The sequence below is a fragment of the Centroberyx affinis genome, unplaced genomic scaffold, assembly GCF_046629955.1.
Source record: "Centroberyx affinis isolate AG114_WGS23_722 - 3 ecotype Tasmania unplaced genomic scaffold, CSIRO-AGI_Caff_v1 ptg003220l_1, whole genome shotgun sequence".
NCBI lineage: Eukaryota > Metazoa > Chordata > Actinopteri > Beryciformes > Berycidae > Centroberyx > Centroberyx affinis.
Genome location: NW_027281255.1, coordinates 265,001 through 292,643, shown reverse-complemented (window position 1 = coordinate 292,643; position 27,643 = coordinate 265,001). Strand labels below are relative to the sequence as shown.

Sequence of the window (27,643 nt, the reverse complement as noted above, 5' to 3'; positions counted from 1 at the left end):
ATATCACAAAATATAGTCCTAAAAAGAGACATTGCATTTGGCAGTTTGTGTTCAGTTTTGATGCATTGATGCTTTGTTTGCAAGACTGATGACCAGTAGGTATCTTACAAATAATAAATCACATTTTTTGATAAAGTAGTAAATTGTTTCACATGATTATTTCAGCCATATATTCTTTATTATTAATATTAGCAGTAGTAGCAGTAGTATTATCTGACATCAGTTGCTTGTACCAGTAATATTTTTAGTCTATAGGCCTAAAAAGGCAAAAATATTAACAGAACAGCAGTAAATTCTCTCACTTTTTGGCATACTGAGTCCTGTGGACCTGCCAAAAGAAATAGTGTCCTGTCTCTAACAGCCTCTCTGCTGCTGAGGTAAATAAAGGTGTCGGCTGTAATTGAAAGTTTTACGGTAGAAATAGAAATAGTCTCTTCTCTATACGATACATGCACACATGGTTTCTGTCAGAGCCTGACGGATTGCACTTTCCATTGTAGAGTTGACACGGTGCAGCGAGGCGTTTCCGGGCGTGGTTTAAGGTATTAGGGGGATGTTGTCGGGACGGTAAGCCGGTTAAAGTGTCTCTGCCCCGGACACAGCTGCAGCTGAAAGCCCCTCTGCCCGCCTGCAGACTGGAGGTGACTCACAGCCAGCTGAACCCGCTGACAGCCAGACACTCAGTCTAATGGCACATAACTCCATGCTGTCACTGTCGGACTCCCTGACTCCCTCCCTCTCTCTCTCTCTCTCTCTCTCTCTCTCTCTCTCTCTCTCTCTCTATCTATCTCCCTCTCTCTCTATCTCTTTCTGTCTCTCTATCTGAAGCAGCCTCATACTCAAATGCAGAACTACATGCATTTCTGTCTGGCTGTGTCTGTCTTTCCTTTGTTGTTTCTGTCTCTCTTTCTCTATTTGAAGCAAATACTGTACAAAGTTGTCAGTTACTGGATTCTGTGTGTCTGTGTATGTGTGTGTGTGTGTGTGTGTGTGTGTGTGTGTGTGTGTGTGTGTGAGAGAGAGAGAGAGAGAGAGAGAGAGAGAGAGAGTGCAAAGAGAGTGCAAGCCTCTGCAAATGAGAGAGAAAAGAGATCGTTTAAGAGTGAGAGAGAGTGCGATTGGGTTCCTGTGTATGTTGGCATCCGTGTTATTATATGTGTGTTTGTGAGTGTGTGTGTGTGTGTGTGTGTGTGTGTGTGTGTGTGTGTGAGAGAGAGCGAGAGAGAACTGCTGATGGTCTGAGTATCTGCCAGACAGGAAAAGTGGGGTCTGTGTGAAGGTCAACGCTCAGCGGCCGACGCTTAAACATTTATCTTACACGCATGATGGATGTTTATGTTTGTGTGTGTGTGTGTGTGTGTGTGTGTGTGTGTGTGTGTGTGTGTGTGTGTGTGTGTGTGTTGTGGCTCCGCATCCCATTATCACTTTAATTTTAGCTTAGCAGCAGCTCACTGAAGAATAAGTGGTAGACATGCAGTTAGGATTCAGCTTTAATTTGACCATTTAAATTTGTATTTTTTTGTTTCTCTTTAAATTACTCTCTTTATTTTAAATAATTGCTGTTTTTGAAAAGCTTTCATAGCCAATCATAACTCAGCGTACAGGCCTGTAGCAGCTGATAATATAATAAATGCCAGTTAATGTAATGAGTGGCCAAAATGTGATAAAATAATAAATGGTTTGAAAATGTATTTAAACACTTCAGAATGATACTGTGATCATTTTAAAAGAAAATATAACACTCTTGTTAAAAAGTGCTACAGTATCAGTGTGAAAATGCAGTTACATTATCCTGTAATTTAGTAGGCAACTTCAACAGGTTTTATTACATTTTTGACCGTAGAAGAAGAAGAGAGACCAATTTCTCCATCGCCAGTAGCCTCAATAGACCAGAATGCAATGCGGCCACAAGACGTGTTTTGAGTGAAGGGTGACTCGCTTTTTCTTGACTGGAAAAACTCGCTTTCTGACTATCGCCATCGCTCTCGCCATCAACACATAGTATAAAACCTCTGCTGAATGCAACATGTTCACATCTCTTCTATAGGCGTTGTGGAAAGGCATTCTGGGAAACGTAGGAAACCACTAACTGAAGTAGTAGAAGTAGACGAGGCAGGTTGAGGGAAAGTGGGTTCACCAAAAAAGTAAATTACAACACTTTGATCACAAAATAACTCCTGGAATAATAATAATAATAATAATAATAACAATAATAATAATAACTTTATTTATATAGCACCTTTAAAACAGAGTTTACAAAGTGCTTTGACAGACAAAATAAAAGCAGAATACTCAAATTATGAATTTAAAAGGCGATAAAACAATAATGAACAGGGATTAAATTCATAGGACAGAGGTGGAAAAGAGCAAACATTCAAGTAAATAGTGGTATAATCATAGGATGAAAAGCAAAATAAATAAAATAATAGAATAAAAGTAAGATAAAATTAAGAGTTAAGATAAAAGATAAAAGACAATAGAAAGACGATAAAAAGCCGATAAAGAGACAATAAAAAGCCGATAAAAGATAAAAAAGACGATAAAAAAGACGAGATCACATAAAAGCAAGTGTATAAAAATGAGTTTTAAGAAGTGATGTAAAAGAAGTCGCAGAGTGTATTGAACTTCACAGACTGATGGGATCCAGTAGTGTGAGAGCATCCGAGGGTGAATTATACCTTTAAAACCGGGATTCTCTGTGCATATAAACGGTGTCACAATCATTTTTTTTCTCTTTTGTCACTCCTCCAACATGGTGGCCTGTCCCTCATAGCCGGTATCCACTCTCCGAACAGCCTGTGACGAGCCTCTATAGAAGTGTAAATCAGGGGGTGGAAGTCTGAACATGAAGGCAGAGCACACTCCAGTGCAAACTCCTGCGAGACACCAATGTAATAACAACGGTGAAATCTTTTTCTTTTGACCCAACTTGCTGTCGGTACTCTGTCGACTGGGAATAAGCTCTGGGCCTTTTTTTTTTTTTTTACATTCAACACTCACATCCTCTGAAAGTTTCACTTTTTTTTTTTACTTGACTTTTACTGAGCTCAAAGAGTATGAAACCGTGGAGGAGACAGCGCACTGTTTCGCTTGTGACTTCTGAAAATGACGTTTCTCGTGTCATATAAGTCGAGGGGAAGACTTGTTAAAGTTTGCCATAATCCTAACTTTAGGGTTCGCTCCCAACTTTTGGTTTTGCCTGGGAAAAGGCTCAGCTCCGTATCAGTAAAAATAAATGTAACTGTCGTGTGAAATAAGAGGCTTAAGAGTTTTTGTTCCAGGGAATTCCTTTATTTTATTATTACTATTATTTTATGATAACACTAAATTAAAAGAAATTACACCAGCTTTTAAAGAGTAACAGGCATCTTCAGTCCTTGACACTTAAATAGACTGTATCCTGCATATTTTAGAGCAGTGGTGGTTCTCAACGTGGGGTCCACGGACCACCAGGGTTCCTTGAGGGGGTTCCTGGGGGTCCCTAGCAAACTGATGAAGTGTTAAACTTTACGCCATTATTTCTTTTTACAAGAAGTTAACACAATTAGAGAATGTAGAAGAATGACTATTTTTATCATAGTTTCTCTGTTATCTCTCTACCTACAATACAGATAGTCATGGAATTCTGGAAAAATCATATCTAACAATGAAGATATTCTCAGATTTGGGTCCGAGAGACAAAATCTCATCAAATGGGGGTCTGTGGCCCTAATGTGAACTAAATTAGGGTCCTTGATATGAAAAAGGTTGGGAATCACTGTTTTAGAGGTATTGAATGATGAACTTTACGTAATGATTTGTGTTTTTGAATATGGCTCTTCAAATGTATCGAATAGACACCCGTTTCCTGATCATCCTCTCTCTCTCTCTCTCTCTCTCTCTCTCTCTCCCTTTCTTTCTCTCTCTCTCTCCCTCTCTCTCTCTCTCCCTCTCTCTCCCCGGTTCAGACTCGGTGAGGGGCATCCCCGTGCCCGGCGGCATGAACGGGAGCGGCGTTGGCGGGACGGTCCCCACCAGCCTCAGCGGGCAGCAGCTGGCCTCTGCCATCCCCTCGCCCACCGCCGGCAAGTCCTGGCGCAGCAAGTCCATGAACCTCAAGCACAGCGCCACCTCGTCCATGCTGGCCAGCCCCACGCACTCGCCCTCGCCCACCCCGCCGCCGCCGCCGCAGGGCTCCGAGCGCCTCCGGCCGCCCGGCGCCGAGGGGCCCAAGGCGGGGTCGGGCGTCGGGGTCGGGGCGCCGCCGCAGAGATCCATGCTGGAGAAGTTCCGCCTGATCAACCCCCGCTCGGCCTCGCGCGCCTCGCCCTCGGTGGCGGAGATGGCGCTGCAGGAGGAGGACGACCTGTCGGAGTACGGCGAGGACGCCTGACGCCTGCGGGCTCGGCGTGCGGCGGTAGCGGTAGCGGTGGCGCCACGGCCAAACACGGGTCCGCCAAGAGCCCCGCGCTCTCCGCTCCGGGCAAGACCTCCTCTTCCTCCTCCTCGCCTTCCTCCTCTTCCTCCAAGGCCTCCGCCAAGTCCCTGTCCTCGCCCAAAGACAAGGAGGAGAAGAGCAAGTCGGGCAAAGCCTCCAAGGCCGGCTCGCCGCCCAAAGAGGAGCGCGAGGCCGAGGCCAAGAAGTCCTCCAAGATCGCCAGCCTCATCCCCAAGGGGGGGAAGCCGTCGTCGGGGAAGAAGGACGGCAGCGGCATCCCCAAGCCGGGACTCAAAGCTCCCTCCGCCGCCACCGCCAAACCCCAGAGTCAGTCCCAGACCCAGACCCAGACCCAGGCCCAGACCCAGACCCAGGCCGCCCTGAACAGCAGCGGCAACCTGCGGGGAGGAGAGGGAGAGAAGGCCAAGCTGACGAAGGGCGGGCAGGGAGGCAGCTTCTACATGCAGCGCTCCCTGGGGGGTCTGGAGGGCAAACGGACCAGCATGACCTCCTCCACTAGCACCTCGGCCCTGTCCGGGTCCAGCGGCATGATGGGAGGAGGAGGAGGAGGAGGTGGGGGGGGGAGGAGGAGGAGGAGGAGGAGGAGGGGCGCTCGGAGGGAACGGAGTAGTGCAGCTTCCTCAGCAGCAGCAGCACAACCACCCCAATACTGCCACCGTGGCCCCCTTCATGTACAGGTGAGACACCTCTGTGTGTGTGTGTGTGTGTGTGTGTGTGTGTGTGTGTGTGTGCACTACAAGATACAGGGATAGATTGGGGGAATGAGAATAAATTGAATAAAGTGTATAAGATAGGTATAGGTATAGAGAGATGGACAGTATCTCTATACATTTCTTTCTGGCTAGGAAGGTCTCTCTCTCTCTCTCTCTCTCTCTCTTTCTCTCTCTCTTTCTCTCTCTCACTCTCTCACTCTTTCTCTCTCTCTCTTTCACACACACACACCCACACACACTTTTTTCCTGCAAGTGTATAAAATAGGTATAGGTATAGAGAGATGGACAGTTTCTCCCTACATTTCTTTCTGGCTAGGAAGGTCTCTCTCTCTCTCTCTCTCTCTCTCTCTCTCTCTCTCTCTCTCTCTCTCTATCTCTCTCACATTCTCTCTCTCTCTCTCTCTCTCTCCTTCTCTCTCTCTCTCTCTCTCTCACACACACACACCTCCACACCCACCTTTTTCCCCCAACTGGACCCTCTCCCTCTCCTTTCTTGTCATGGCAAGAAACAACATCATAGTCGACAAAACAGTAATTCTCACACACATCTTACAGAAAGGCCCATGCGTTGACCTTCTTTCTCAAAGTCATACCTGCACACACACACACACACACACACACACACACACACAGGACCAAATCTCGGAGCACTCCCACTGATCAGCTGGCGCTCCCCACTGCGCAGCTCTCACTCGCCTCCACATCGCCTCCCAGTCATTAAAGAACAAATTAACATCCAGCGCCCGCCGCTTGCCAAAGCCTATTATTAAACTGTCTGTGTTGCATCTTTGATGTGAGGATCCAGACATCACCGGTATTCGGAAAGGATCCCGCTCCCCTTCTTCCTCCGTTCAACCGGTGTTGTTTTGTTGCGTAGCCCGGGACGTGTGTGTGTGGGTAAATCTGCCCAGCAGGGACACAGATTTTTTTCGACGGTATAGAGGTAATCCAGAAAAAAAAAAAAAAAAGAAGAAGAGAGAGGGAAGCAGGCGAGATCCCTGGGATGTCTTTTGTCCTCGGAGAGAAAGAGAGTTAGGAATCCCATTAAACAAGGCTTAATCCCTCTCTCTCTCTCTCTCTCTCTCTCTCTCTCTCTCTCTCTCTCTCTCTCTCCCTCTCTCTCTCCCTCTCTCTCTGTTGTGCTGAATCAGTTCTGCCACGTTCGGTGCTGCCTCAGTCGAGCATTAGCGTTACTTTAATCCCGCACGTTTCCACCGTTTAGCTTAAGTTAAAACTGTTGCGGCCTGTCGTTTCCCGGGCAGGAGGGAAGCCAAGTTTGATCTGTTTTTAAAACCAAAAATGTTTAAAACAAACAGCTTTACGGTAGATTTATGTAGTCATAACACACATGCTTGGATGAAGGTTTTTCCTCAGCCTTCGTTCGTGAATAAATTTTCTTAAATATAGGCTTAATTCCAACAAATTTGAGCTTTTGGAATTAAAACAGGCCCATTCTCCTTTTCATAATCCCTTTACGCTCTTGGGTTTACTTTATGTGCTTTTCAAGTTTTGTCAATGATGTCATATACAGGGTGTGATCACAGTGAGGAGATCACCCACCGACCGAAATTGAAAAAGACTTGACACCTGTGCATCCTCTACTGGGACGGCAAGCAACATGGAGGGTCACAGGAGGAGGTAGAGGAGGAACGGAGGGGGGTAGAGGAGGAAAGAAGGAGGTAGAAGAAAAAAGGAGGAGGTAGAGGAGGATTTGTAGGAGGAAAGGAAGAGGGAGAGAAGGAAAGGAGGAAGTAGAGGTAGAAAGACTGAGGAAGAACAGGGTAGGAGAAGTTAGAAGAGGGAAGTAGGAGGTAGAGGAGGATTTTGAGGAGGAAAGGAGGAGGTAGAGGAGGAAAGGAGGAAATAGAGGAGAAAAGGAGGTAGAGGAGGGAATCAGGAGGTACAGGAAGAAAGGCGGAAGTAGAGGAGGATAGGAGGAGGTAGAGGAGAAAAGGAGGATTTAGAGGAGGAAAGGAGGAGGTAGATGAGAAAAGGATGAGGTAGAGGAGGGAAGGAGGAGGTAGAGAAGGGAATGAAGAGGTAGAGGAGGGAAGAAGTAGGTAGAGGAGAAAAGGATGAGGTAGAGGAGGGAAGGAGTAGGTAGAGGAGAAAAGGATGAGGTAGAGGAGGGAAGGAGGAGGTAGAGGAGAGAGGAAGAGGTAGAGGAGGGAAGGAGTAGGTAGAGGAGAAAATGATGAGGTAGAGGAGGGAAGGAGGAGGTAGAGGAGAAAAGGATGAGGTAGAGGAGGGAAGGATGAGGTAGAGGAGGGAAGGAGGATGTAGAGGAGAGAGGAAGAGGTAGAGGAGGGAAGGATGAGGTAGAGGAGGGAATGAGGAGGTAGAGGAGGGAAGGATGAGGTAGAGGAGAGAAGGATGAGGTAGAGGAGGAAAGGAAGAGGTAGAAGAGGAAAGGAGGAGTGTTTTTTGGAGGTGTGGGATGCAGCAGGGAATGAAACTGCGCAGTGCAGAGTCACATTTCACCCTGTTCCAGGATATTTGGGTTCCCTGGCAGGATATTTATCTGTAACCTTCCTGATCTCCTCCCTCCTCTTCTTCCTCCTCCTCCTCCTCTTCCTCCTGCTCTTCCTCTTCCTCCTCCTCCTCCTCTCCTTCTATAAATGTGTCTCCTCCTTGTTAGCAGACCTGACGTAGCTGAAGCTGTCAGCAGCCTGGCACTTAGCGGAGAGGCCTCCTGCTGTGCTGCAATTTACCGTCATTTTAGGCCCAATTAGGCATCTTTGTCTTGTTCTTTCTCTCTGTCTGTCTCTCTCTCTCTCTGTCTCTCTCTCTCTCTCTCTGTCTCTCTCTCTCTCTCTCTCCGCCCACTCCATCTTGTCGTGTCTCTCTGCCAAACGGAATAGACCAGTGCGGTTGTTATTAGGACTTTGTGGCAGTTAGTGTTCAACATTGATTCTGGTTCCTGTGCAGCTGCAGTCTGCTGTGTCAGTGAGAGACTCCTCCGCTGTCCCGACCTGGACTGACCCGACCCGGACTGACCCGACCCGGACTGACCCGACCCGGACGTGAACAGAATGAGAAACAATAGAGAGAGGCTTTCTGTCCGCTCTGCTTCTGTCAGTTCACACCTACACACACACACAGGGAGGCAGGGTGAAGTGGTGACAGCTGTCAATCAAACCGTGTGGGAGGAACCGGGACTTTTTTCCTTTATTTATTATAAAAATGTCACAGATTATTACTCAGATAGAAGCTCATGTTGAATACCTGATATACTGGACTGAATTTACCTTCTATCCTTTAAAAAACAGCATAATTTATTTTAATGTGGTGCTGTTAATCATTTTGTAAGAGTAGGAATCACCTTTATTATATGGATTATTGTTATTAATATTATTGTTTTGGGTCCAAACCAAACTGGTTCCTGCAGCAGTGGTTGGTGAATTTTTTTGCGAGGAGAAAACAGGTTTTCACCTGAGCTGAAGTCACCGGCTGATGCTGCCGTCGCATTTGGAGGCCAATTTTTATCTGCAGCTCTGCAGGTGGCTGGGTGTGTGTGTGTGTGTGTGTGTGTGTGTGTGTGTGTGTGTGTGTGTGTGTGTGTGTGTACAGCAGGGTTAGCATGGGTGCTAGCTTGTGTTTAGATGTTTCTGTGTTTAACTGTGTGCGAGTGTGTGTCTGTGTTTACGTGTGTGTGTCGGTGTCGGTGTATCTGTGTGTGTCTGTGTCTGTGTTTACATGCGTGTGTGTGTGTGTGTGTGTGTGTGTGTGTGTGTGTGTCTGTGTGTGTGTGTGTGTGTGTGTGTGTGTGTGTGTGTGTGTTTGTTTGTGTCTGTGCCTGTGTGTGTATTTCACTGTGTATGTGAGTTTCATCTTGTGGGTGTTTCACTCTCTGTTTGTGTATGTGCTTGTGTTTCACTGTGTGTGTGTGTGTGTGTGTGTGTGTGTGTGTGTGTGTGTGTGTGTGTAGGGGTGTTATCTCTCATGCAAGGTGTGTAAGACCCTCTCTCTCTCTCTAACCTTGTTGCTCTGAACCGGCCAACAAACAAACAGCAGAGCGTGATGCGGTTCAGGCTCGATAAAGGGGGACACACAACACACACAAACACACATTTCCTGCACACACACACACACACACACACACACACACACACAAAGAGGCACTCAGGCATTCATCCACACAAAACATTTCATCTGAGACCGTTCCCTCCTCCCTGTTGAGACGTCCATCTGTTGAATACAACTGAGACCAGAACAGAAAGTAGATCAGGGATTCAGACTCTGTCCTTCTGCAAAACCTCAGAAACACAAAGACAACAGACTGACTTTAACGGACTGAACAACTTTTTTCGCTGATTAATAAAAATATATATGTATAGAAATGTAAAGTAGTCTGTATGTGGTTAGTGTTCTGTTATGAAAGAGGAGCAGAGGGGAGAAGTTACTGGACCCTATTCATCAATATGCAAAATATAGCTTATGCTTGATGTTTTTCTTGCTGTGTGCACAAATGTAAACAAAAGCTGAGCTGAAGCAAACCACAGTACAGCCAGACACGTGTAGCAGGTTATAATTATCTGCTATCTGCAGTGTGTTTGTCACTATAGGACATATTTAAGTGAACATCATATCCTGTGTGGATTGCCATTCATATTCTAATTGTTTACATGGGTTGTTACACTAGAAATGTGCTCCCACTGTCAGCTGTTTTAAAATCATCTGTATGTAGATGTAACATCATTTTTATTATTATTTCTTTCTTTTATTTATGTTTTATTATTATCCTTATCTATTTTTATCTGTCTTTCTTTCTTTCTTTCTTTCTTTCTTTCTTTCTTTTTAATATGTCATTTTATGAGTTGATAATGTCATTTACCAGACAAATTATGTATTATGTTTTTTTAAAACATTTACATATTTAGGCTAGGCTAGTTACATAGTAAATGTATAACTACAGTACATAGCCCATGGGAATAGATGTCAGAAAAATATTAAGATCGTCCCAGATATTACTTCGCAGCCTTATAACACTGCTATTGATATTGATGATTGCTGGTTTATTGAGACTTAAAAAATAAACTAGTGCAGTTCAAATCAAGTGAAATAGAAAGATAAAAGAAAAGACAGTGCAAGAGGATTAGAAAAGTGAAAAGTCCATTAAAATCACATTTAAAAGAAAATAAAAAAGATATAAATAAATAAATATTACAGTGCAGATGAGTGTTGCCCTAGATTTCTTAAAAAGCCCTGGCAAACAGAAAATAAATAGTATAATAATACTATACTATATAATTATATATACATACATATATATACGCATATGCACATACATACACAATCACTACACACATATATTTACATATATACATACACGCACATATACAGTACATACATATAGACATACATATACGTTTTAGTTAGGTTACTCAGTTTCCTGCTGCCTGCTGGCTGTGGTTGAGGCTGATCTTGGGTTGATAACAGTGTTTTGTGTTCTTTGCTCCCTTTGCCCTCAGGACTTTCTCAGAGAACGACTGCACCATGGTGGCCCCGGCCGACCCCTGCCTCAGCCCCACCAAGGGAGAGCTGGTCTACAGCAAGACAGCCAAACAGTGCCTGGAGGAGATATCAGGTGGGTCAACACACACACACACACACACACACCGGGGCTCTGCATACGTGGTATTTGTGTGTGTGTGTATATGTGTGTGTGGCGTGTGTGTACATGTGCGCATGCGTGTGTGTGTTGGTATTTGTTCATTGCTAGTAAAGTTGGTCATGTAGGAATTTAACAGACATAGCAGATGGAGACATTTTACTGCATGGTTGTTGCAGTCTTTTATCTTTGTCCTTTATTTTTTGCAGTTTTAATGCAGCTTACCTGATGTTTTTAACTTGATTTTTCTGATTTTTGAACTCTTGAACTATGTAAAGTGTCCTTGAGTCTGGGAAAGGCTCTCTTAAATCAAATGTATTATAATTAGTAGTAGTAGTAGTACTGCTTCAAGTGCAAAGATTGATTTAGCAAGTAGCCATATGCAAGATTAAGAGTGTTATGTTATGTTATGCCTATTGAGTTTTATTTATAATGTTAGAGAACAAATAGGCTGCAGTGCAATTTTTTGGATGGCTGCTATTGTGGGTACTGCAGTGTGGCTAGTGTTGGCTTGTGTGTGTGTATTTGTGGGTCGGTGTGTGTGTGTGTGTGTGTGTGTGTTTACCGGGGGATCCCTGTACCGCGCTGGTTTCACACAGCGGAGGGAAAAGGTCAGCGCTGACAGGCGGACGCAGGGAGCATCTGCGGCTCTTTGTTTACGTCCTCGCAGGCTGTCGCCATTCGTTACACTCCACCACGCCGCGTCATGTGACCGCTCATCATCAATACACCAACAATACACAACCAGCCGCCAGAGGTGAAAAATGGAGAAGAAGGAGAAGATCCCGTTTTCAATCTCAACCGAGGGATGATTTTTACTGGGTTTTACCTCATATGTGACATTTGGTGGACATTTCCGTGCCTTACAGTACCATGAGCGCAGACGTTTTAGCCGTATCCAGTGGGAATAGAGCCCCAAACCCCCGGCAGTGTTAGAGCCACGCTCAAGCCATTAAGCTACACAGGACCATGAAGGCAGGGTGAAGGAGGAGTTTTAAGGCTTGAGGCGACAGAGAAATTGATTGTGCAAAGGTGGCGGTTGTGAGGATAGAGGGTTGGAATCGCTTGAAAACAGGAATCGTATTTTGTGCTCTCTTGAGTTTACGATCCTGTTGGACTAGTCTGATATTCAGACTGAATGGCCATTTGGTTCCCACTCCATTATTCAGCCTGAGATTGCCTCCTTGTTAGCTGTTTTCTGTGTGGGGGGGGTTGATTTTCCCCGAACCCGATCACTAGTGACTGACGTTCCTGGCTGTTCTTACGTTATTTTCAGTTACACTGATGCTGGGCGTATTTGTGATTGAAATTCTTTATTAGGAAAAACCCCTTGAGATGTACCATCTCGTTTTCAAGGGGGTCCTCAACGACAAAAATACAATATAAACACAATTAGGCAAAACATTTAACAAAAACAAAAAAATAACAACAAGATAATTAAACGATACCAAAAGGGAAAAAAAACAAAACAATAAATATCAAATAATAAGACATACAAAATCAGGAGATCATACTCCAAGCAGAGCATGAAAGTGGATCATTCATTCATAGATTATAGAAAAGTATTAAAGTATTAATGTCAGTGAGAGCATTTAGTAATAAAGTTATAAAACATAATTATAGAGGTGTTGTACAGCTGATCCTATAATAAGAACAAGGTATTTTTGATTTGCTAACTATTTTTGTCGTTTTTGACATGAATTTCGTCTTTGCAAAGACAATATGTTGGTTAAGGGGATGATTTCAACAAATATTATTCTGCCGAAACGCCAAAGACAAACCGTTGCACGAATGGTTCAAACTTTAGTCCCGCCCACAAAGGCACTGATTGGCTCGATTGTTTCTCCGAGTGAGAACAAGCCGTTGACGAGGGAAACGCCAAACTCTCAGAATCGCTCAGCAAAATCTGAAAAGTGATTCAGGAGTCTCGAACCAGGCTATGTCGAAGTATCATTTGCATTTCAAGTTCATGAGGGTATACAACCGACATAGTTTAAAAACAAAGCCAGGGTTAGGGTTAGTTTGCATGGAGAGAGGACGGCGTCTGTCCTCATTTTCCTTTAATTCCACTCGGTGTATATCCTCCATGCCTCTGCAGCCGAGAGTTCAGGATCCAGGGACAGTCGACCAGAAGCATCCGTTTGAAGGAGTTTATAACCACAGAAGCTGACCGCAGCCTTACATTCCTGACCAGGAGCAGGATGAAAGGGTCAAACCAACACAACATCACAGCACAAACCGCCGGCACAGAGAAATCCCATTGTCTCAACAGGATCTATTGCAAAGGAAGAGTTCATTTCCACAAGGCTGTATATCCCCGTTTTAGATTAAAGAGCATTGCATTGCCTGAAATTCATTGCTCAAGATCTGTAAAATATTTAGAATCTCATCTGTAGAAGTGCTATCCTTTTGTCAAGTTAAGTAACCTGCTACCCTTCAAAAATATTTACAAGCAGTTTGCATTTTTTTGCTTTTTTTTTAAAGTAGGTGTCTAAAGTAGGAGTTTTTTCAAATGCTGCTTTCAAATCTGCTTTTTGGAGCGAAACTCCGACACAAACCAAAATCAAACTGAATGAGGAGTAAGATATCAAGTTCAGGCTGAAGCCAGAATGACTTTTGAGTGTCCACAGCATGCAGGGTGCACAAACAACAGTGTGTGATTACAGGTTCGGGGGATGTCAGGTCGGCAGTGACATTCCAGACATTTTGCCTCGGGTTGCGGCTTTTCCAAAGGCCGTCATTTGAAGGATAAAATTAGACTGCTGCAGTGACCGTTCTCTTTGTTAGGCATCCATTTCAAACACTTGCTTTTTGTTGTCACACGTTTCATGGTCATTTTTGCATCTTCCGTTTTCCGACTCTCTCTCCGTAGAGGGGGGAGAAACGACTCTTTCAGAAGGAGATTTCAAGCGTATGCATACCACAAACACCACATGACAAGCGCACTCATTTTACATATACTGGCTGAGCCCAACGTCAACAGTGACAATACCCAAGCATCAAAGCGGCACAGACATAAAAAATGTTAGTCCATTCATCCATTCATGCCTTCGTTTGAAGACATCGGAATGCAATCTGCTATTTAAGAGAATATAGGAAGCTTTTGTAATGGCCAACAGTGTATAATCAATGCAAGGAACTACTTCTACCACTGCCAACGCTAACATGGTACAGAGCGACCAGTTTAGACATCGCAAGACTCCACTAATGGTTGTTACTGTGCGTTCACACTGTGAGCAACAAGTCAACAAGTCACCAGAGGTCCATTCATTTCCTATGGAGCTGAGCGACCAGAGAGAGTTGGTCACAATTGAACTTTGCTGTCAACAGCCAATCAGATTTCCTCACTTGCTTGTTTCCCTACCTGTGTGATTTAGTTTCATTTGCCTGTGGAGTGCAAAATGGACGAGAAGCTGATTCCAGCGCGTTCAAAGCTTCCCACGTCTCTTCAACTTTTATTTGAAAGACGACAGGAACGAACGTCTCAAAAAACGCTGCTTGGTGAACGGTCGCATCCATCGTTGGTGTCGATTCTAAGCTCTGAAGGAATTTTATTGGGGTTTGTTTCTGTTTTTGTTTGATTAATGCTGCCTAATTAGCGTTTGCTGGCTAGCTGTGTTTAGGCAAAATCAAAGCAGCAAAAAAAAAAAAAACATGATTTGCCCGTTCAAAACTTTGTAGCTGCACCACTAAATAGATGCAATTATGGGAGCCTCTTACCATCGATCAGACTAGATCGACACATCAACCAAGTTGCTCGCAGTGTGAATGTGCAATTACGGTTTCTGAGGCAACTGCTTCCAGTGACTAGCAGCTACTGGTAACTGGGATTATAGTATGTGTGGTTGACAGCTGTGGCTAATTGCTACGGTGCTAATGAAGCTTGCGTTGACTGATATGAATATATTGGTTCTGTGGTCTTATTGTTGATTCAGGATAAGCTGCAGGCTCGCTGTTTAGCTCCTCAAGACGGCATTTAATTAAGTCGAGCGGCTAGCGTAGTGCAGCAGGAGCTGCGAGCTTACAGGTGCACTGTCCAAACAACTCACTGTCACACTGAGAGAGAGAGAGAGAGAGAGAGAGAGAGAGAGAGAGAGAGAGAGAATTGAAGGAAAGAAAGAGGGAGAAATGATAGGGACTTCGAGAGAGAGGATGGAATATAAACAGAAAGTGAGAGAATGAAAGGGATTAAGAGAGAGAGAGGATTGATGAAAACAGAGAAAGAATGAAGGGGCTTGGAGAGACAGTGAGAGAGAGGGGAGAGAGAGAGAGAGAGGGAGGGAGAGAGAGAGAGAGAGAGAGCATTGCAGGCTGCATGCTGGAATGAACAGGCAGACCCAGAGCTATGTGAGTCTGTTCGCCGGCTCCACCGCCCGATCATTCTCCGCTGAGAGGAGAGAGGGACCGAGCGAGAGAGAGATAGAGAGAGAGAGAGAGAGAGAGAGAGGGAGGCAGGAGAAGTGCGCCGGTGAGGTGGTAATTAAAAGAGAGACAGGAGGTGGAGGAAGAAGAAGAAAAAAAAGGGTGAATAGAAAGAGACCCTCCTTTTAATGGGGAAAAGATAGAGAGAGTGTTGAGCAGAGGAGAGAGAGAGAATGTGAAGGGAGATGGAGCGACTCGTTCATCCACGCCCCTTACTGTGGTGAAGGAGGAGAAAGGAGCCGAAAAGACAGATAGAGAGAGAGAGAGAGAGAGGGAGACGGAGAGAGAGAGGGAGAAAGCATGAAGATAGGAGAAGGAGTAGGGAAATGAGTGTGTGTGCGTATGTCTGTCTCAGCGTTTGACCATGATGAGTATGGGCTGGCTCCAGGATGGATCTGGATTCTACCTATGCGCCTGAGAGGGAGGTTTTCTCTCTGCTGCTCGGCTCGCGGTGCGCCTCCTCTCCCTCCAGCCCTCCGGACCCCGGGGCGGGAGGCGTGGGACGCGGGGACAGCCTCTCTCTACCTCCTCCTCCGTCCTCCAGTTCCTCCTCCTCCTATCCTCCTATCCTCCGTCCGCTCTCCCGTCTCAGCCAACATGTGAAGCGGGAGGGAAAAGCAAAAAAAACGAACAGGTGGATCCACTCAGCTTCACACGAGAGGTGAGGTGAAAAACGGAGGGGAAGAAGGCTGAGCGGAGATGAAGCGCGGAGCGGAGTTCTCGGTGTACCAAGGCGGCAGCCCGGCGCGGCGCCCCCCCCAGCCGCTGCCCGACAACCTCAACCTCCGGATCAAGCAGCGCTCTCTCACCAACCTGACCCTGCTGAGCGACGGCGAGCAGCGGGTCTACTCCTTCGAGCTGGACGAGCCGCCCCCCCGCCCGCCTCAGCCGCACGACTCCTCGTCCCCGTCGCCCCCGCAGCGGGCCGGGGGCAGCCTGCAGGGAAGCCCGAGGAAGGAGGCGGCGGCGGCGGCGAGGGGCGGAGGGGCGAGGGGCACCAGAGCTCGCTCCCTGTCCCTCTCCCTCACCAAGATGCTCTCTCAGTCGGAGCACTCCCTCATCCCCGTGCCCTGGCGGTGCACGGCCGCGGGCGGGCGGGCGCAGCGGGCGTCGTACGGCGGCGGCGGCGGCGTACACCCGCCCCACCGGGCGTCCCGGGAGGAGGCGGCGGGGACGGACGAGGAGGAGGGCAGCAGCGGGCGTTCGGACGAGGAGTCGGGAGCTTCGGGGAGGAGGAGGGGCGGCGGCGGGAAGCGGGGAGGCGGGGAGAAGGACGGGGGGATCTGGGCGGAGGAGGAGGCGTCGGAGGGCGGCCCCCGCGAGGGAGCGGCTCAGCTGGACAAGGAGGTGATCCTCACCATGCTGGGCGACCTGGAGCAGGTGCTGCACACACACCCTCGCCCACGTAAGTCGTGCACACCGACATTCGTCACGTTTCGCGGAATGAGCGCGAACTCTGAAACACAGATTATATGTTGGGGACACAAATATATTTGAAGATTATGTTCTTCCACCACGAAAGGATTATTTGACAATACCACAAATCGGACACGACATTTTCACCTGTTGGGCAAGTAAAACAATTTCAGTTAAGGTTAGGCAACTAAAACAGCTTTGGTTAAGGTTGGGGTCAGGTTTAAAGACCTCATGAAACGGCATCTTTACTTCCTGGATTTGATGCATTTCCAGTTGAAACAGGATTTTGGGGCAGGACATAATGCAGTGAGGGATCAATCAAAAGTCTAAACCAATGGAAGACGAGTCAGGGAGACAAAAGCAGTTTTATTTGTTGGAAGGGTGCGGAGGGGCGGGACTGTTCTAAAATCTGATGGTTTTATTGGTTAGAAATCTAGAAATTTACGCCTCCTGATGCAGCATGATGTCACCATGAAAGATACTGTGTTTTCCTGGAAGTAAAAGTAATGGCAGTTCATTTCATGGGGACTTTAAGCAACTAAAATGTTGGTTAAGGCTAGGGCAAATTTGATTTTTGAAATTAGGTTTTGGTTAGGGTGTAATAAGAAAATGAAAATGACACTCAAAAGAAAACTTCTTCACATGCATGCGGGTCGTCAGAGTTCAAGGTAAATGTCTCCGCCCATCCTCCATCCGCCCCCCCCCCTCCCCCCACCCGACCTCCACACCTTTACCTTCCTCCACTCTATGCTAACGTCAAACTACTTCCTGTTTCTAGTCGTGTCTACCTCCGCCTAATCCTTTCCTGGCGGGGGAAACGCATTTTAAGACATCGTGCTAATTTCACGGATTTTTTTGCGAGACGCACACTCACGTCATAACACACACACACTCGCCCACGTAAGTCATACACCCACAGAAAGAAAACCCCTCCCTTTCACCTACACACACATCATCATATTTCCCACCTGCACCTGCTCGCTCTCTCCCGGTCAGCAGTAAGTGCTGCACTGTGAATCTAGCACCTAAAACCCAGCCTACACCCACAGGTACCGCACTGTACCTCGACAGCAGTGTGAAATTCAACCAGCATCCGGATGTACTGTAACTATCTCTTGTGCTGTTTTTGGGTGAGCACCCGTGTACAAACCTGGCTTTGATGTCAGAGGAAAGGAGGGAGGGAGGGGAGGGAGGGGAGGGGAGGGAGGGGAGGGAGGGGGGGTTCAGTAGATAAGACGGATCATTTTCTACGTAGTTGCGACAGCAGGGGCGATTATTGTGACTCCACGGATAAAGCAAAATAAAATGCGCAGCACAGCAGGGCGGGCTCAGCGGCATATTGCTGATTTGCATAGAGTTCCTTTAAGCAGGTGGAGCATGATGCAGCATAAAGAGAGAAATACCTTGAGGTTTGGATTACAGGAGAGGCACAACTCCTCTGCTGCAGAAACCCAGCCCCTGTTTGTTTCTGCCCTCTGCCTCCTTTGGCAGCTCCTCCACCGCCTGTGAATCACACAGCAGATGGGATCAATACCTTAATATTACCCCCTTCTGTGTGTGTGTGTTTGTGTGTTTGTGTGTGTGTGTGTGTGTGTTTGTGTGTGCACAGATAGGCATACAAGAGCAAAATGTGGGTTTTACGTGAGTTTGTGCAAACATATCCTTGATTACCTGTGTGTGCCTGCTCTATATATGTGTGTGTGTGTGTGTGTGTGTGTGTGTGTGTGTGGGTGTGTGTGTGTGTGTGTGTGCAGGCATAGGCACACAAGTGGAAGAGTGTGTGTTTTTTTTTTACGTTTGTAAGTTTGTATGCATACAGTACATATCCACAATTACCTGTGTGCCTGTGTGTTTGCATGCATTTGTGTGTGTGTGTGTATGTATGTGTGTGTGTGTGTGTGTGTGTGTGTGTGTTTGTGTGTGTGTGTGTGTGTGTGCACAAATAGGCATACAAGTGCAAGATTGTGCTTTTTGTATGTGTGTAAGTTTGTAAGTTTGTGTGCATACATATCCACGATCACCTATGAGTGCCTGTGTGTTTGCATGCCTCTGTGCGTGTGTGTGTGTGTGTGTGTGCGTGTGTGTGTGTGTGTGTGTTCTGCGCGGTGTGAGAGAGAGCCAGATGTATCCAGACAGCTGAGAAGAAGAAGAAGCCCTACACCTCCTTAAAGAACTCTTTCACCCCGGCGAAGTTGGCTTTAAAAGTATCGGGCTGCTGTCGTGGCAGTTTGCGCTTCAGCCTCGGGGAGCGCTTGTCGCTGATACGTATTAACAAGCGCTCCCTCCATGTGCCGCAACGCCTGTTAGGAGACGCATTCGGGGGGGGGGGGGGGGGGGAGTGTGTGTGTGAGAGAGAGAGAGAGAGAGAGAGAGAGATTAGATTAGCGGGCTTTTCATAGTGACAGCTCTGATTGACAACCACTGCTTCATTAAAGGTGTGTGTGACAAAATGCCGCAACAAGGATACAGTTATGTATCACAGTGGGGGGTGTGTGTGTGTATCTGTGTGTGTGTGTTGGCATGTATGTGTAGGCATGTGTTGGAGCTTGGGCTCGCATGTGTTTTCATGCATCTGTGTGTGTTTCTGTGTGTTATAATGAGGCTTTCCCTGGTATCGGAGCACTGGGACGGCAGCCTAATAGTATTCTGCTGGAGCGGGGGGGCATCAGTACCAGCTAACATGCATTATTAAGGGACGGAGAGAGAGAAAGAGAGAGAGAGAGAGGGATGCAGGCAGAACTGGCACTGTGGCACTCACTGGTGTGTGTGTGTTTGTGCGTTGGTGTGTGTGTGTGTGTGTGTGTGTGTGTGTGTAAATGTGTCAGTCCCACACGGCAGTCATTTGCACTGTGTTGTGTCAACTCTTATCTCGAAAAGTGCCATTCGGTATACCGTATGTATGTGTGTGCCTCTCTCTCTCTCTCTCTCTCTCTGTGTGTGTGTGTGTGTGTGTGTGCCCTTTCGATCCCCCCCCCCCCGGCCTGGTCTCAGTTTGGCAGCTCCGCAGCCTCGCCGGGCCAAGAGCAGGACTGCAGCTTGAATCCAAATGAATGTGTTTTTTTCCTCCTCCGGCCGGCCGCTCACCTCTCTGCTGAGCTGGAAACAACAGCTATACGTTTCACAGCAGGTTTCTGTGTATGAGAAGCCTGTGAATAGGGGTTTAAGGGATTTGTCTGCTAGTGTCGGGATGATCTGCGTATCTCACAATACGATTCGATACGCGTTATGGGCTTCACGATTCGATACAACCACGATACGATGTGATAAGTAAAAGTTCAGTGACAACAAAATCTGAGAGAATGTGCAGAATTCTGTTTATTTCTGAGACACAAAATCTTTCTAGCGATGGCATTGGCTCGCTAGAATGTAAACAACAATTTTAAAATGTCATTACAAAGTGACAATAATATAATTTGGATGGAGAGCTTTGTGAAATTGTGATGGTCAAGCGTCTCATTTGTGATTACTACAGCAGAATAACATGGAGCTAATATCGCGATTCTATTTTCTGCCCCACGATATGTATTGTCACATTTTCGTATCGCGATATCTTTTTTATTTATTTATTTATTTGTTGGTGTATTTTTCATCTGTAGTCCCTGGACAGATGTTACAGAGTCACCCTAAAAACAGAATGTAATATATAATATAGTATAATATAATATAAGATTGAAATTACAAAGTTATTGAGATCTATTATTGAGATTTATAAGCATGGACAATAATAAAAAAAAAAACAGAATATTAATGTTAATCACAGACATAAAAAGAAAAAAAAGTTTAATTTCAATATATCATCCCATCACTAATGTGTGAAATATTAGCTTTGTTTGTGTCTGCGTGTGTGTGTGTGTGTGTGTGTGTGTGTGTGTGTGCTCTACATGTATGTGTGTGTTTGTTTGTGTGGAATATGTCAGTTTGCCTGTGGGATGCGGCTGCGTAACTGCAAATTTTGCTCGGGTTTGCTCAGTGCAGGTGAGCCCTCTGCTCCATTACCGCAGCAAATCACTCACACACACACACAAACACACACACACACACACACACACACACAACACACACACACGCGCACAGAAAATGCTTAAATGCACACACACGCCTCGGGCCGCCTCTCAACGTTGCGTGGAGTGTCCGTCCATGATGGAAGCTCCGGGGCCAAATCTCCTCGTGTCACTTTATAATGGGATTGTAATTGGATCTTTCTAGAAGTGGGCAGGGTGAAGGGAGGAGGAGAGGAGCAGGGAGGAGAGGAGAAAGGGAAGAGGTGGAATGAGAGAGAGAAAAGGGAAGAGTCAAATGCTGTAGTGCTGTGAGTTTGTGGAAAAGAGTATGTGTGTGTGTCAGTTTCCCTTCCCATTGAATAGGTGAGGTCTTCTTGCCTTAATAAAGAGCCGAACACTAAAAGTATAAAAGTCTGGGTTTTAGTGGAGAGTTTTAGTGTCCCATGATGCTCTAAATGCTGCTTCAGAGGCTTTTCCACCATGACAAGAATAAGATAGTAGGCAAAAAACTGGTCTGTGTGTGTCTGTGCACACAATTTATTATAGTCCATTGTGAGTTTCAGTGCAAGATCATACATAAATAGTATTGATTTATAATTAGCAGTCATATAGGGAAGGATATTTGATGTTTGCAGAGCCGCAGAGCCTCACATAAACTTCAGACTGGACGCTCTGCCAAAAAACTTTTTTTTTTAAATTAAGGCAAAAACATGACCTCAATTATTCCCGGACCGGTCCTTGCCCAGTGAGGTCACAGTTCGGTATCGTACAGTATAATTGAGGTCAAGTCTTGCTTTAATTTTAAGAAGATTTTTTTTTTCTTTGTGTGCCGCCATTCATTCTTCTGTTTGGATTTTTCTGGAAGTCATGACAGTGTGAGCTCATGCTGGCCCGGTGCCATGTGTGCCAATATGTACTTATGTCATTATGTGAGTCGGTTTTCTTGTTTTTTTATTTAATCTTTATTTAACCAGGAAGTCTCTTGAGTAAGAATGGTCTTACCATTAGGCAAAGGTAGGCGACTACCTTAGGCCCCAGCAGCCAGAGGGCCCCACAATATACTATTAAATAAACATATTTCTCATCAGTTTAAAAGAAACAGACACACTAAAAAGAACCCCTGTTTTTGTTCAAATAAAAAGGTTATAGTAGTAATGGGCTATTCCACTTAACTTCTAGCGCAATATTGCCTCTTGACTTTAACCTTATTTTGCTTTGTCACTGCACCATTTTCCGCAAGATGCAAAGAACTTAGCAAGTGGTGGAAAATAGAAAATATCTAAGACATTAGATAAGAAATACAGGATAAGATAAATTTAAAAAAACGATTAAAGAGATAATACTGTGAACTGTTAAGAGGAGAGAGTAAATTATAAAAAAAAAAAAGGGTGAATGTTGGGATTCAGGGGGCCCCATGTTTGCCTTTGCCCAGGGCCCCCAAATCACTAAGTCCGCCCCTGCTCTTGAGTTGCTACACTTCATTTACAAGAGAGACTCGGACAAAACAGCAGCATCAACAATAAACAATCACAGCTGAACATGTAAAACAGAGGATAAAATACATATTGTTTATTGATAAGGATGCCCATTAGCTATTCTTCCTGGGGTCCCACTAAAACACAATATACATCCAAAGCATATGCGCAAAGTTTAACACCAGGATACAGTCAAATCAGAAACTAGAACCACTTTGACATGGCCCACAGCATGAAAGACAAGTAGAAATATTAATAAGTCACATCTGTACTGTAAACAATGATTCTTACATATCAAACAGCTAAGGACAAGCTCAAACCAATAGAAAATGTTAGTGAAACATTTAATGGTGCATGCATACCACAGTATAAAACAAGTAGAATTAAGCATTTGACCTTAACTCACAATCAAATGTCTTCTAACAAGTTTTTTAAAAATACGTTTGCTATTGATGTTGATTTAACTGTTGATTTGAGCAGATTAGTTCTGGGTCTGGACATAAAACCACAATACATGATAATCAGGGAAAGGGAGAGTCTTCAGAACGAGAGGCAAGAGCTAGAAGCGATGACACACATCCTGTAAAAGTGACTTGACTAAGTGCTGCACCAGTGTCACCGAGCTAAGCACATCGCTTCACGTTTACTGTACTCGGTGAATAAACCGACTCTCTAACAAAGCTCAGCGTTAACACAGCCTACGCCCGAAAATCAGGAAGATTGGTGTCAGTGTGCGAGATCAACCGCATACCGGCAGTGTGTTCTCTGTTTGTACTCTCTTCAATCAATGTGGAAAAAAAAAAAAAAAAAAAAAACACAGACATGAACTCTATAACTGACAACAGAAGAAGCGGAAAAGCCTCATGACTGCAAGCTGTGTATTTTCATTTAGGTGATTTTTTATTTTCAGTCCGTGCGGAATTTTTTTTTTTTTGCTAGAAAGCTGAGCCTGATGCCTTGAGGTTCAACGTTGAAATTGATTTTTTTTAACCTATATTTATCCGGGGAAAACTCACTCAGCATTTATGTTTTTTTTTGTTTTTTTTCCAGCACCGACCTGCTTCATATTCATGCAGATAAAACACATTCACACCCGAGCTGCCCAGCACAACCACAGTCTTCTTCTTCTTCTTCTCTTTGCACTGAGCCGCTCCACTGGACCAGAGAGTCTCTCGATGGCGAGCGATGGAGAGCGTTAATCCTTCTCTTTTCCCACCCAAATTTTCCCTCCTGGTCCACTGGGGGGGGGGGGGGTTGGTGAATTCACAAACTTGCAACCTTTCCACCCTGAGCCTCCCTTTCTACCATCTAGACTGCTGCCTCTCCCCTTTGCCCCAATCACACAGTAATCACAGCAGCTTTCTGTCTCGATTCTGGATTGCTGAGAGCGTCGGGGAAAAAAAACGGCATCACAGCTTCCCGCACTCGTCTTAATATCACACTACATTATCCCCCTTATTGTACAAGATGCTCTGGCTCATTCATCCCCGCCAGTTTCCCTCTGAAAGCACCTTAAAACTGGAAAACCAGCATGACCGGCATCCATTCCCGTGTCTCATGCCACTTGTTAATTACCCATTCTGTGGTGCCCGCCTGCGGATACGGGCTGGCTTGACAGGAGCACAGAGAGGCTTAATTGGAGCAGACAAGCGGATACTTTGGTCTGCGCCCACAGCTCGCAGCTCTGAGATGATGCCCACCCGTGCTTATTAGCAGCGCTCCTTCAGAATAGGCCTAATGCCTCAGTAAAACGAGCACTTCATCTGCAAATGAGGCACAGGGAAGTGCATAAAACATATGAAGTGCTTTCATGGCTGTGTGGGGGAAGGAGGAGGAGGAGGAGGAGGAGGAGGAGGGGGTGGAGGGATTGTGGATGGCGTTTTCCCTGACAGAGACGCAGAGGAGCTCCGACAGAGTTTGCTTTCACAGGCACGACTGTGTCCCCAGCTGACTGACGTAGTGCGCGGTGTCACGGCGCGACATTTCTGCGTTCGCCTGAAGGAAAAATGTCAATACTGCAAAAAAAAATTAATAAAAAAATAAAATAAAAATGATCCACTTTCTTCTTCTTCTTCAGTGAAAGCAGGGCGGAGTGCGTGCGGCGCGGCCTCTGTGCGGCTGACAGGCTGATTTATTGGACGGCTTTCAGATTGTCAGCATGGTGTTGCGGGACGCGAACCCATGCTGACTGTCCCATCGTGACGGGACGCCCCCCCCACCCCCCCACCCTCCACCCCCCCTTCCCCCGCTGGGACGTTCAGTGACATCCAATGAAATATGTCACATGTCCTCATCACTTCTTACTGCGTGTGTATGCGGGTATGAGTGCGTGTTGTGTGTGTGTGTGTGTGTGGGTGGGTAGGACAGAGTGTGTGTGTGTGTGTGTGTGTGTCCAAACAGTAAATCATATAAACCAGTGGTTCTCAACGTGGGGTCCGGGGACCACCAGGGGTCCTTGAGGTTGTTCCAGGGGGTCCCCAGCAAAGTGATGAATTGTTAAACTTCAGCATTATTTCATTTACAAGAAGTTAATACAACTAGAGAATGTAGAAGAATGACTGTTTTGATCATAGTTTCTCTGTTATCTCTCTACCTACAATACAGATAGTCATGGAATTCTGGACATATCTAACAGTAAAAATATTCTCAGATTTGGGTCCGAGAGACATTTACAAGAAGTTAATACAATGTAGACTATTTTGGCCATAGTTATCTCTCTACCTACAGTCATTGAATTGAATTGAATAGTCGTTGACTCCTGGACAAAATCGTATCTAACAATACAAATATTCTCAGATTTGGGTCAAATGGGGCTCTGTGGGCCTAATTTGCACTACATCAGGGGTCCTTGGTATGAAAAAGGTTGAGAATCACTGACATAAACTTTGTGTCTCCAGGAGAAGACCCAGAGACGAGACGCATGCGGACGGTGAAGAACATCGCCGACCTGCGGCAGAACCTGGAAGAAACCATGTCCAGCCTGCGGGGGACGCAGATCAGCCACAGGTAGGAACACACACATGGTACAGTCCGATACGTGTTGCAGGATTGGAGTGTTTTGTTTTTTTTGTCAGTTTAAGTTACTTTAGTGTACATTTTTAGTTCCGTTTAGCTTCATTTCACACAGTGCTAAAACAAAAGCAAAGTGATAAAAACGCAGAGAAATGAAATCGTTGGGGAAGTGGGTGTTGTAGTGAGTGGGAGGGTGTGGGAGTGTGTGTGTGTGTGTGTGGGAGTGTGTGTGTGTGTGTGTTAGCACATACACACATGGAGAAGGGGACGACGAGAGAGAGATTTCAGCATTGGAACAGCAACAAGATTTCCCATTCACATTCCCCAGCCAGATTGGATCCGATCCAGCGACCTTCCGGCCGCCAGCCCACTTCTTCTCACCGTCTGCTGCCAACTGTACATTAAATAGATGCAGAAATAGATGCAGAAATAGATGCAGAAATAGATGTGTTTCATTCCCCCAAAAAACACAGCCAGGAGCCAGTTTTCATCGTTGCTTCCTTGTTCTCGCGGCCAGGCTACTGTAGTTTGTTCCTGCCAAATCAGTCGCCAGATTTTGCCTAAGAGAGTCAGAAGCCAGTTCAGTCAGATCCACCAATCAGGACATTCAAGCATTTAAGCAGAAGCCTTTAGATCAAAATGGCTTGAAGAGAATAAAAAAAAACACAGAACATTCAATCAGGTGGGTCCAAACTTTTAACTGGTAGTGTATATCTTACAACCCAGATTTAAAAATGGTGATTTACTCTTTTATTTTTGCTTTTCCATGGTATTAGATTTGCATTGGTGTGTGTTGGGTTTTGGCCAACTGCTGCAACATTCTCCCACTCTGTTGAAACTTGGCTTCAAACGCACGGCTCCCCTCCTGCCTCCTGCCTCCTGCCTCCTGCCTCCTGCCTCCTGCCTCCTGCATGCATCATGCAATCTCAGTTGGACCCCGCTATAGACATAAATCAGCTCAGGTCCAGTGCAGCTCTGACTCAGCTGCCACTGGTTATTTTGAGACACAAACACACACACACACACACCTTCAGCTATTCTGCTCACTGTGAACATCAAGTTTTAAGCGACTTTGGGTGCGATCACATCCACAGTTTATTTTCCTTTTTGTCTGAACCACAGTAGAAAGGTTTATTTTGTTGCATTTTTGTATTTGGTTCGTTTAGGTTCATATTGCCCAAGCAAACCAGGGCTTACAAATAAAAGTCACATAAAGTACCTCATTTATTGGATATATTACCGATGGGTGAAGTAGTGGAAATGCCTGCTGTCAATCAAATGAAGGGGCGGGACCTTCCTCTTCAAGCCGCTGCACTGAGATCCGGATGTAAACATTATTGCCTTGTAAACATTAGAAATCAAGACTTTACGAACGTCTTTGATGGTAATACATTTATTCAGTATAGTCATCAGGGGTCTAACAACATATTCTATGTCTGTATGAGTGAAATTATGAATGTAAACAAATCCACGTTGTTTACATGGAAAACTCTGCTGTTCATCTTTAACTTGAAACATTCAAATTTGGCCACAAAGCGAGCTGCACCCAGAATATAAAGCACATAGTTTGAAGGAGAGCAAACCTTTGAAATTAATTAAAATAAGGCACAGACGTATTCAAAACAGCGTCCTGTGTGATCACAGCTTAATGTCTCAGCACCAATTAACCGAGCCAATTTCCTCGTGCAGCCGTTGCACTTAAATAAAAGCCAGTTGTGGTTTTGATATCTTCGACTCTCCCGGCTCGATCCGTCACACAGATCCAGCGGGGAGATGCTGCTCGTTAATGATCTCAACCTCCTATCGCCACGCCATCTTCTCCTCCACGTTCCCTGGGTTTGATTAAAAACCTGCTTCACCAGCCTCACCACCAGCTGGCACACAGGCAGTGATATTTTCGGGAGTGACGGACACCTAACACCTTAAAAGACCGTCCCATCTGTGAGCCATGGCCAACATTAAGAGTCTTGACAACACACAGCAGAGAGGCTGCGGCTCAGGCGAAGACAAAATGATAACCATTGGTTTATGTCAAGTCCCCGGGCAACGGCTCTCCGCTCTCCTCTCTCCTTCTCCCTCAGTCTATTATTTTGTGTGTTTTGCCCCATTTACAGAGGAAGATGGTGGCCAGGCTGCCGACAGCCATGACAGATGGCGGTCTGCGTGTGTGTACGTGCGTGTGTGTGTGTGTGTGTGTGTGTGTGTGTGTGTGTGTGTGTGTGTGTGTGTGTGTGTGTTTATTTTTCACTTTTCTCCTCAGAGGAGTCTCAGCCAGGCGCGATCAATAGAGCGCCATTGTCTTTCCACCGCATTTATTCCAATGGGACCGACGAGGGTCTGGGATGGAGGTGTGTGTGTGTGTGTGTGTGTGTGTGTGTGTGTGTGGTGGGGGGGTCGGGGGAGGGGAGTGTTGATTGGTCTATGAACACTGGTCCCATTCACATTCATCAGAGACACCAGGACAGTCAGCATGAAATAAATGGAAAGTGCATCATCTTACCAAATTAGCATCATGTATGGTGTGTCTACGTGCGTGTGTGTGTGTGTGTGTGTGT

The 27,643-nt window shown here is 45.7% G+C and overlaps 1 protein-coding gene and 1 pseudogene across 1 annotated transcript in view; both read left to right on the top strand.

Moving 5' to 3' along the window:
- Positions 1-4,969, top strand: part of LOC139660120 (neuron navigator 3-like) — a 73,563-nt pseudogene extending 68,594 nt beyond the window's left edge.
- nav3 (neuron navigator 3) overlaps positions 4,947-27,643 on the top strand; it is a 120,121-nt gene continuing 97,424 nt past the window's right edge. Inside the window, exons 1-3 of the mRNA XM_071538188.1 lie at positions 4,947-5,115; positions 10,623-10,738; positions 24,974-25,082. Of these exons, the coding sequence (XP_071394289.1) occupies positions 5,108-5,115; positions 10,623-10,738; positions 24,974-25,082 (233 nt within the window). The 5' untranslated portion in view covers positions 4,947-5,107. The remainder of the gene's footprint in view (positions 5,116-10,622; positions 10,739-24,973; positions 25,083-27,643) is intronic.